Here is an 11,675-nt window from a genome sequence, read left to right as displayed (position 1 = left end):
ATCCCATTCTCCATGGTGCAAGGGCAAGTGAGGACTGGGGACAGAGAGGAAGAGGAGCTAAACCTTTCCCTTCTATGACTAGCCTATGTCATAAATGACCTTCTTAATTTGCTCGGGAAAACAGAGCCTACACGAGCTAAACATCCCTTAAAGGTCCCACTGGGTCTTCATAGTGTCACAAGGAGATGTAAGAGGTGTGTGTGTGTGTGTGTGTGTGTGTGTGTGTGTGTGTGTGTGTGTGTCTGTTTGCTCCAAAGTGCACTGCAGCTTGAACTCAAAGCCCGGGCACTGTCCCTTAGTTTTGTTTTGTTTTGTTTTTTGGTTTTCTATCTCACCTGACCCTCACCTGCACATTAGGTATATTCATGTTTAACTGGAAGTAAGACTCCGTGCCAACATTTCTGTCTGAGTTGGCTTCAAACCTCCATCTTCAAAACTCAGCCTCCTGAGTAGCTACTTTAAGTCAGCATTAAACTTCCACGGGTTTGTCAATGTTCCATTTTAGGAAGCGCTTGCTGCTCACTCTGGTAAACATCAAAACAAAATAACAAACAGACAAACAAACAAAAACACCCTGAGGTTTTCAGGATCAGAAACAAAACAGTCCATCACTGGTTGTAGATGGGGCTGCATGGAGTGTAAAACATAAACCAATTCCAATAGCCAATAAGCATCCAACACAACACAAGTAACAGGGACTCTATTCAGACAGATGGCTGGAACCATGAACTCCGCTTTGGTAACTAAAATGGAGAAGAAAAATAAAAGACCTCCCTGACTACCTTGGCTAGATAGACACAAGGTGAAGACAAAAGATACCAAGGGGAGGTGAGGAGAGGAGAAATAGTGTGTTTTCTGCTATACCAATAGTGAGCCTAGAAAAGAGACTCCATGGCTTGTGGTACCAGCATTGGTATGAAGCAGCTGCCAGGCCACCACCCACATTGCCAGGCATCCTGGGGAAAGCAAGTGAGCCCAGCAATAAGGAACAAATAGGACTGCAACAAAAACCACCTCCTGCAGGCTCCACGGGCCGCCTCCCTCCATTAACCAACAAGGCAGTTTGCATCCTTTCCTGACCTGCTCTCCGGGGAGCACCAGAAGAGGATATAGGGTCATAGAAGGCCAGAGAAAAAGGAAACCCTTGGTTATGGAAAAGGCATTTAACCCCTGATTGAAGGCGAGCGTGCGGGCACATACACGTGCGCCTGTACACACGCGTGCCCTGCACACACACACCATACACACAGATGCCCACCCAAACAATATGCCAGTGCACTTCGCCAAAAAATAAAGAAATAAAAGAAATAGCCGGTGTATTTTGGAATTGGAGCTGATTTAAGAGGAAAAGAAAAAAAAAACACCATTAATTCCTGCCTTGATTTATTGACTTATTTCCTAAGAAGTTGTTCCTTTCGAGGTCCCGGGGGACCCTTCGCTCAGTTTCAATAAATCCAAGGGGGAAAAAAAATCAAAAGAAGCAAAGGGGGGAAACCCCACAGGCACACACAAAACAAAACCGAAGAGTTTTGCTCAAGAGCGCACAGTAGGTAGAAGCAAAGTTGGTGATTAGGAGACGTTGCCTTCATTCCCCTCTCCCAGCTTCCCCAGTACTGATGGGCTCGTGGCGGGGGGGGGGGGGTTCAAGACAAGGCTGAAAAACTTTGGGAACAAAACTTGCGAAGGTTCGGGACCCCGTGGAGGAGGCTGGGGCGCGTGGGTAGGAAAAGGAAAAAGGAATGAGAGGATTGTGGAAGAGACAAGGGGAGGAAGGCAGAGCCTTGGGGTGCTAGAAAGGTGGTCACGGCCTGCTTTAGTGCTGCACTGAGTTGGAGAGCTTTGGTAACCTCTAATCTAGCGAGGGGCTCCCGGGGTCCAGCCGGTTTGAACTGTCAGTCAGAGGAGCTCGCAGCCACTGCGCAGCACCACTTAGCTCCAAAGGGGCGCAGCGATCCGGAGGGAGGAGGGAGGCGTAGGGGGGAAACACAGGGGAAGGGGCGTCGCCCCAGTCGCCCCCGCCTTCCCAGTGCCATTGGGCGGACGCGGTCGACTCTCGCGCCACCTTCTCTCCATCCCACCCCGCCCGCTCCTCCCCTGCTCCCCGGGTCCGCGCCCCGCGGCCAGCGTCCCGGGACTGGTCAGACCCGGGCCGCTGACGTCACCGCCAACTTTGCTGCCCTAGGCGCCCCGCGAGTGGGGGCGGCGTCCCGGAACGCCGACCGGCTCCACCCCAGACAGCCGAGCTCCGCCGCGCCGCCACTCACAGGTGCCCCCCCACACACACCCCGAGTGCAGTTTGGAGTCTCCGGGTGCTCAGGAAGAGGGGAGGGAGAGTGGAGGTGCAGGCCTTCTGAGTCCCTCTGGGACACACGCCGTGAGAGAGGAGAAGAGCCGGGGAGCTTGCATTGGGTGGAGAAGAAGATCTGAACCCCGGACGGAGAAGGCGCGCGTCCCGGCGGGCAAGGAGACAGAACCAACAGCAGCTGGGGAAACACGGTCTCTCGTTTGCCTCTGTCCGGAGCGCACGCAGCGTGGGGAGCCGTGTGACCCCCTCCACCGGGACGGAGCCGGGGATGCGCGATCGTTGAGCTGGGTGGGGAGGGATCCGCACGCTGAGGCTGCGCAGGTCCGGCCCGAGCCGTGCGCCACCGCCGCCGAGATCGCAACCGGGAACCGGGCGCCCAGCACGGCCCTTAGGCGCCGGATCTGAACCTAAGACGATGGTTTCCTAAGCACTAACCCCCCCTCCCCACCAACCTCCTTTCCCGTGACCACTCCCCACTCCGGACTCGGTTCCCCGGAGGCGCCTGGCTGCTGCCTCCCGGGGCAACTGACTCTGCTACAGGGACGCACGGGCGTCCTCGGACGGTCTCGGTCCGGCGATCGGGCCCGCCGCGGGGATGCGATGGCACCTGGCGGAGTCCCGGCCTAGCATGGCCCGCGTGGTGCCCGCCGTCGCCTCCGGCTAGGATGGCCCCTCCGGGCCCCGCCGGCGCGCACCCCAACTCGGCCGAGCCGCTGTCCCGCCGCATCTTCCGCAAGTTCTTGCTCATGCTCTGCTCCCTGCTCACGTCCCTCTACGTCTTCTACTGCCTGGCCGAGCGAGGCCAGACCCTGGCCGGCCCCATCGTGGGCTTGTCCGGCGGCGGCGGCGGCGAGGAGGCGGGGGACCCGGATCGCGGCGGGGTCCTGGCCGGAGGCCCGCGGGAGCTGGCAGTGTGGCCCGCGGCGACGCACAGAAAACGCCTCCTGCAACTGCAGCAGCGGCGGCGGCGGCGGAGGGGCCGGCCTCCGACCCCGCGCGACGACGACAGAGACCGGACGCCCTGGGAAGAGGAGACCCCTGGGCTGGCGGTGGGTCCGGGAGGGTCAGGGGCTGGAAGCAGCGTGGCCGAGGCCCCGCCCGGAACCCTGGCCTTACTTTTGGATGAAGGCAGTAAGCAGCTGCCGCAGGCCATCATCATCGGCGTGAAGAAGGGCGGCACGCGGGCGCTGCTGGAGTTCCTGCGCGTGCACCCCGACGTGCGCGCCGTGGGCGCCGAACCCCACTTCTTCGATCGCAGCTACGACAAGGGCCTCGCTTGGTACCGGTGAGCGAGCGGAGCGCGCGCCGAGCCGAGGCGCAGGAGGGAGGCGTGGTGGTGGGGGTGGGGGGGAGCATTTGGGAGAGACCCTGGGGACCCCTCCAGTATGCCTCCCATCACACTTCATGCGGAAGACCGAGGGTCACAAACTGTCCCCAAGTTGAGACTGCCATCCTTTTTTGGGGAGGGCGGCGGAGGATAAGAGGTGGGAGAGAGGAAGAGAGGGGGCGGAAGGAAAGTCATTTTAATTCTTCAAAGTCCCTTTTCTTCAGTCAGTCCCGTCCATTTTTCCTGCCCCGTGAGAAAGTACCCACTAAAGGGGACTTTTGTTTTTTAAGTTTTTTTTTTTTTGTAAAAATCGATTCCTGTTTACCAAGTTACCTCTCTGCAGAAAGCCAGCTAGAATATAGAATATATATTCTCTCTATATATTCTATACATATATATATGTATACGTGTGTATGTGTGTGTGTGTGTGTGTGTGTGTGTGTGTGTGTGTATGTGTATGCTCCCCCTCTTTATCTCTGGAGCAATCCCCTGTGGTCCACATGGGATTTGCATCACGAATTTTATTTGCCAGATAGTTGCCCTAGGTGAAGTGTACTATAGAGACTTAGGAAATGTGTCCGGCGCCTGAGAGCCCAAGTAGTTTTGATAATCAGTTGTCTCAGCCAGTAACAACTTTTGCTGCGGGTAAGGAATGAATTTACTCCTTCTAAGGAGAAATGACTTTGTCTCTGGACAGAGACTTTTCTAAAGATCTTCAAACAATCTAACTTAACAAATAAAGTAGCTACTTGTTTATTTCTTTAAGGAAGTAGTGAAGAATAAAATGTCAAAAAAACCTCTTTGGATAAAGTTGAGGCAGTAAATCTTATTTATAAGATCTTAAATCTTAAATTTGCCAAGCTTCTCAAAAATCAGGCCACCTTCAATACATGCCAGGCTGGGCTGAACTCATTAGTTCTATTATTATTTAGATTTTTTTTTGCCGCCACCATATAGAAGTTTGGGGAGGGTTTTTTTGTTGTTATTTGTTTGTTTCAATTTCCTCCAAGTTCAAGGAATGCCACGTGGCGAGAATTTTCCGTTTTATAAAGTTAAGCTTGTTCATAAAATATTCTTTTTCCTTATTTCAACTGAAACAGTATTAGAATAGTTACACACGATTTAGATACACACTTCAAGAGCCCACTAAATTAACCATTCATCCTCCAAACAGCAAAGGACACGTTTGGACAAGTTTATTGACTCCAGAGGTCAAGCACACTCCTCAGATTGATTTCAGGAGCTGAAATTATAGTAATTCAACTCATGAGAAAAAGTTTAGTCTCTTAAAAAAATCCAATTCTAACATTAAACACTTCTAAAACAGTTAACTTTCCATTTGCTAGAAAGAAAAGCAAACAACCTGCTCTTAATACAGATTATATATCATTTAAAATCATCAGCCACTTAAAATATCCCCTTGTGTTTCTGTCATTTAGGTTATATCCTCTGGGAAGGTCTTATAAAAATGACCTGTTGAATTTGGAAACAACAGGTCCTTCTTTTTAGCACAAAGACAGCTCTGTTTTTTTTTTTTTTTCATCAGCGATACAAGAAAGAAGTGTTTAAACACCCCTAAAACTTTTATCTACAGAGGCCTCCTTCAGATTTGGCCTTATATTGGACTAGGAGTGAACATATATTAAACAAACTGGACTGGTTGAACCATCACAGCCCAAACAGGGTTTTGAGGTGCCATTAAATAGGGTGAAATACTTAGTACTAAAACTCATTATTTTCTCTTTGTCATATAAACTTCTATTTCCACAGGGTAGAATTGTTTCTTCTTCTGAAAAAAACAATTGTTTCTATCTGAGTCTATGGTGTATCTGCAGACCTGGGTTATACATTCTGTACAACTTTATAAAGGCCTCTAAGGGCAGAAAGGTTTCAAGGTAACTAGAAACACAAGTGGTTTGGGAGGGGGAAAAAAAAAAGGAAAGAAAAGGAGTCATAAACCTTGAGGCCACTCTGTCCTTTGGAAACTGAATGCATGCTATAAAGTAAATCTCTGCTTAGATTGTTTACTCGGGCAGAGGAGTTCTATAAAGCAATTTATGATGGTTACAAAAATAACTGCACAGTAGACTTCATGGTTTGCTGAATCTAATTTTCCAAGTGTTGGAGAAAATGTCTTTGTTTTACCATTTCCAATGTTTTGGTTTTTTTTTTAATTGAATGCATAAATTTAAGCTGAACTCAATTACAGAGAGAATTCTTATTTTAAAACTCTCATCTATGGGGTCTGGATTATATGATTATTTAATGAGATTTTCCCACGTTTTTCTTCTATCTTGGCTCTGAAGTCAGAGTTTGATGTTTGTAAAATAGACAAGATTTAATGATGTATGTGTATATAAATCTTACACAGAATACCTCTTAACTACTAAGTACATTTTAGCTACTTATATTTAATTAATATTCTAGAATAGAGGATTTAATTAGATCTTCTTGAGTTGCCCCAAATTTACACACACACACACACACACACACACACACACACACACACACACACACACAAATATTCATGCCCCAATGTGGATTACAAAATCAGTCTTAATATTTGTAGTTGTGTTGACACGGGAAGAGCCCCAAAATGTCTAGTCTTGTTTTCTTTTTCTATTTTTTCTCCGTTTTCTTTTTCGGGTTTTTTCTCCTTGTTTCTACTCTCAGTGGAATCTATTTCCCATAATGTGTAATAATTTGCTGTGGCAGTGCCCCCTACTGTCCTCACAAAGGGAGAAAAGTTGCTGTGAAGTTTGAAGAAAATCTCTTTGGTTTCAGAGAAAAGCTTGCTGCTAAGATCAAGATATTTCTATTCCTTTTTTTTTCACTTAAAAGAAACTGAAATGTCTTTAGTAGACATAGAATAGAGTCATAAACCCCTGATCAGAGAAAATGTGAAGTAAAAGATAAGAAATAAATGTGTTCTTCAGAAACTCTTTTGGTGAAAGAATGTTGCTCCTCTTGATTTAATGTGTTTTAACGTCCTCAATGAATCTCCCTGGCAAATTTCTCTAGGTGTGTAGATTGTTCTTAATAATGGAGGACAGGTTTGTGGAGTTTCCTGGGTAGGAAACTTCACCCTGCTGGGTTTCAAAAACATTCCTCCTTACTTAATTTAGCAGACAATGATATCAGCGCAACAAATGCCTGCGGCTTGCTTGCCCTGGGAAAGCAATCTGCTGTGATACATAGTCTGTCTCCATTGTGCATGTGGTGAGTTCAGAAAGGAAGCGGGGAAGTTATTGTGGTCTCTTCAGAATGTGGAGATCTTTACTGGAAGCCGAGACCAAATTGTCTCCATTGGGGTTCACCAGCAGGTGAGCCCAGCATTTATTGTATCTTCACTAACCAAAAGATATGCCCTATTTTCACTTCCAAGAGAGAACAGCACCAATCTGTAAAGTATTTAATATCCTTAAAGATGTAGCAATAGCTGTCTCATTTTAGAAGGAATATATAATATAACATATATAATATAGTATATAAATATAATATATAACGTATTATATAGCATATGTTATTTTATTATATATTATATGCCTATATTATTATATGTTATATAACCTCTGGAAAATATTTGGAGAATTGTCCCCCCTGTACATTCCTACCTCCGTAGATGCTCAAGTCGCTCATATCAAATGCGTATAATATTTATATTGAACCATATATAACTTACATACATCCTTCTGTGTACTTTGCATCATATCCAGAATTCATTAAGTATCTACTCCTATGTATGTACTTGTTATGCAGACTCATTTAGGAATAATAATCAGAGAAGGAAGTTTGCACATGTTTAATACAGATAGATTTTTTTCTAGCTCTTTTAGACCTATACTTGGTTGATTCCATGAATGCAAATGTGGTGGATACAGAGGCCCCACTACAAGTCCGTCTGTCTATCCACATGTACACTGAAGCCTGCAGTCTTATTTGGCACAGGGCAGCAAACACACATTACCCCAGTCTCTGTGCTTAGCACACCTCCTTCCTGTGTTTTACTTCCTTGGCTTTAAGTAAAGTCCGGGAAGTGTCAGCAGAGGAGACCCTCCCTAGCCTTGTTTTGCTGTACAAAGTGACAGCAGAGGTCACTCAGCTTGGAGTTCGCAGTTCTCTTCCTCCCATTAATATTTGAAATGCCGTGTTCTCTAACGATGGGGGCCTTCTCAGTTCGAGGCCACTGGAGAGGCGAATTGTGCAGAGAGAGGTACTTTCGGTTCCTGAGAGGAGGATTCTGTAGCAGCTGGGAGCAGCTGCGCAGAACCTTCACGAACAGTTTTCCCACCCTCCTGCTCTGAGAGCCAATTCTGCATGAAGCATTTGACGTTTGACATGAAATTTGAGCCAAGAGAGATGCAGAGTCTAGCCACCCATGGAAGGTCATAGGGACTGCAGTCCAATACGTTGTACATGCTCAAGGCAGATATAGTTCAAGGCTGTGTTTTCACAGTGCGGGGAGGACACGGGGAAGGGATGAAGGGGCTGGGGCAGTGGGAAGAAGTTTCTAGGACCTGGACATCTAGGTGGGAATCTGGGGAGGGAGAGAGTAATTGTCCCCGTGTATCTAGTTCCCAGGGAATCTGAATGACTGAGTTCCCCACCCAGGAGAGCTTGAGGAGCCAATATGCTGTCATTTTGTTTGCTCAATGTCTGAATTCTGGGTTTGTCCTCAGTAGAACACATCAGCAATGCAAATCGATCAATCAATCAATCACTCAATCTAGTTCGTGTATGTGTGTGTCTGTGTGTGTTGTGTGTCCTTATACACATGTATGGGGGAAATGGTGAAATTTATAAGAGGAACGTTATCAATGGGTAGAGGAAACATCTAAGCAATTTTGGACATGCTAGATATGAAGCAGGCTGGCATTAAAGAGCAGCATTTTGGTAAATCCTGGAATTGGTAAATCCTTGGGTAAGTGAGCACTCACTCTTTCCCAGTAATGTAGATTGCAATGTGTGGGTAGACCTTGATGCAGAGGCATCGACAGGAAGGGATTCCACCATAGGTTTGTAACTTCCTGTCCACTTCTTAATAAATAACCCTCTCAGGAGTCCGAGTGCTGAGGATCAGAGTTCAAAGCCAGGTCAGGAAGAAAATTCCATGAGATTCTTTTCCAAAATGGCCTGTACAACGCTGGGATGGCGGCATGGCTCAAGTAATACAGCATGAGCCTAGCAAAGGTACAGGCTTTTAAATCCCAGTCACAAGGAAGAAAGAGAGGGGCAAAGGAGGGAAGAAGAAAGGAAAAAGGAAACAGAGGATAGGAAAGGAAGGAAGGGAGACATAAGGGAGAGAGGGAGGGAGAGAAAGAAGAGAAAATGAACACCCTTGCCAAAATGTGTCTCATGTAAATAAATAATCTGTTGATTGTCCAGGGAAGAGTGTCAGCTCTGTATTTTGCTTGGGTCATGGGAATAAAATAACGCCTGTGCAATTAATGACAAAGCGGGTTGACTTTACATAGGCCAGCTGCTCCCATCACCCAGAGAAGTGTGTTGGTCTTAGAACAAACAAACTTCCTCGATATGAACAAACAACAAAAAAATGAGCCTCCTATTCCCATGGGAACAACCATTTGAAACATTGAAAATTGCAGTTACAATCAGCCAAATTGTTGGATCCAGTCAGGAACTTGATAATGCCGAGTTCATTTCCTTAAGGAATGATCTTTCTCCACCAAGTAGCAGAAACTTACCTTATAAGAGATGCCCATTTCTTGGTCTGTGTTTCCTAATAATTTTAAGAGCCTTTAGAATATTTGTTTCTGCTCAATCATGAGTTACCATAAGGAGATTAAAGTTTATTATTAAACATGCCTTTTATAGCTAATCAGAGGAATTTAGGCCAAAATAATACCTTACCTCCTCAGTTTAGAGTACTTTAAAATCTCTACTAGTTGATAACAATTTGAATGTGGGGAATGTTAACATAGCCAATAAGCAAGCCTAGGTAAACCCAGAATTTAACAATTAATGCAATGCTGAATTCAGTAAACTTAAAAAAAATTGCTTTTCATTCTCTCTTCCCATTATGCAGTCCTTGAGGTTTTTTTTGATCTTTTTTTTTTTGCATTTTCATTTTTTAATGACTATTCATGAATCTGAACTGCTACAATTCCTTTAAGGTCACTTGAGTACTACAATCCAGATTTCACATTTGAACTGTTTTAGAAGGTGTCTGGTAGCAGTAAATGTTTTTTTTTCTCAAGTTGCCACTGGTGGGGGGATGTTAAGAATGCAGTTGAAAGAACTTGCAAGAGAGATGTAATGGGCAAAAATTCTGTGCACTGAACCTTAGAGCAGCCCACTCTGAATGCAACATGCAGCGCCACCTACTGGCAGAAGTGGCAGCAAAGAAACTGCTTCCCCAAGTCAAACTGAGAAAAAACTGGTCATTATCAACTAAAGACTATAGTATCATTTAAAAAAAAATGAGAGAGAGAGGAGGATGGAGAGGGAGAGAGAGGGAGAGAGAAGAGAGAATACAGGAACAACAAACTATTTAAGCAGCTCTGACAACCAATGCTATCTGCCTACCACAGCTGAATTTCCAGTCCCTTCTCTTAGATAAAGAATAGGTCACTTCTGTGCAGGAGGAATTGGCTTTGTGAAGAGAAACAAGAGAGAGAGAGAGAGATCTGACAATAAACCTGAAGAGCCGGCTATAAACGATCAGAGGATTTGTATTAGAAATGTGTATGGCTGAAAGGAATGCCATATGCCCCGGATTACTTTTGTTAAGTGTGTTTTGCCTCTGTGTCTGAGAGCTGGCTTCAGATGAAAATACTTCCAGATGATTTTATTCCTGCATGAGCAGTGCAGTCTTTCGAGTTCCCTGTGTGGCACAGGCTGTGGAGGAGGGACCTGTGTCCTTAACAAGCACCCCACAGAAGCCTGTTTTAACCCTTTGCACACAAGAGTTGTCCTGTGGAGTAGTACCCCTTTGTGTATGCAGGATCACACCAGCAAAGCACTGAACACTTTGCTGGTGGAGCCCTTCTGTGTCTTCATCCCAGAGTCTGAGGGCTCCTGTGTCTGCAGCCCACAGTCTAGGATTCCTAGGATATGGGGGTTTCTGTATCTGCAGCCCAGGAATCTGGGGGCTCATATTACAGCCCAGAGATAGCAGTGCAGGGGGCTAGGTGGTTCAAAAAAGTGAAAAGAAACACGAGAGGAAAGGACAGGGCATTCCATTGGGGAGACCCTGCCCTAAGCACTTTTACCAATTGACCAGCACCAGCGTCCCTTGTTGTGTTGAGCTCTTGTTCCCCTGACTTGTGACAGTGAAAATGGCCTTTTGTGGGGCAATCCTGTCCACTGGCCAGTCTGGCGGGGGTGATTCAGGTAGGAGACAGTCTAGGACTGAGAGGCATTGTGCAGCGTCAAGAGCCGGATGCATCAGCACCAAGATTATGTAGATCACAGAGAGATGGATCAATTCTGCAAAGCAAGGACAATGATGACTCCTTGCTAACGAGGGAATAAATATGGGGCGTGGCCTCCACTGGAACCAAAGAAAAGGCATCTGTGGGAAGACGGGGGAAATGAGAAGACTGTGTGCTGTGCCATTTAGTGAATAGCATTGTAGGGCAGTCTCTGCTCAGCTGAGGCTTGACTTTCTAAGCTTCCTGCTACTGCAGACAAAGTCTGAAAGTATTAAGAGGGAGAGAGGTTCAGCGGTAAACAGTTGCTAAGTGTTGAATCCCACATCTTTCTGAGCAGCATGCAGAACCATGGTGCCAGTGACACCTTCAGCTTGTGCAGGACACACCCCTGAATGCTCCATGCACCAAAGTGGGCCCCCAGACACTTGGCAATCACTCGGCTTGCTTCTTGGATCCATCACCTCAGTGTCCCAGTGCCCAGTGCTTATGTTTGCCCTTCCTTCCTTCCTTCCTTCCTTCCTTCCTTCCTTCCTTCCTTCCTTCCTTTCTTTCTTTCTTTCATTCTTTCTTTCTTTTTCTCCTTTTGGTTTTAGGGCTTGAACTCAGGGCCTGGATGCTGTCCTTGTACTCTTTTGCTCAAGGCTAATGC

The 11,675-nt window shown here is 46.4% G+C and overlaps 1 protein-coding gene across 1 annotated transcript in view; it reads left to right on the top strand.

Moving 5' to 3' along the window:
• The first annotated feature begins 2,284 nt into the window (after positions 1–2,284).
• Hs3st3a1 (heparan sulfate-glucosamine 3-sulfotransferase 3A1) overlaps positions 2,285–11,675 on the top strand; it is an 87,581-nt gene continuing 78,190 nt past the window's right edge. The window contains exon 1 of the mRNA XM_090349561.1: positions 2,285–3,590. Coding sequence (XP_090205687.1) covers positions 2,971–3,590 — 620 coding nt within the window. The 5' untranslated portion in view covers positions 2,285–2,970. The remainder of the gene's footprint in view (positions 3,591–11,675) is intronic.

The sequence above is a fragment of the Megascapheus bottae genome, chromosome 17 (assembly GCF_031878675.1).
Source record: "Megascapheus bottae isolate mThoBot1 chromosome 17, mThoBot2.hap1, whole genome shotgun sequence".
NCBI lineage: Eukaryota > Metazoa > Chordata > Mammalia > Rodentia > Geomyidae > Megascapheus > Megascapheus bottae.
Note: the sequence above shows the minus strand (reverse complement) of the source record. Positions and strands in the feature narration are given on the sequence as shown.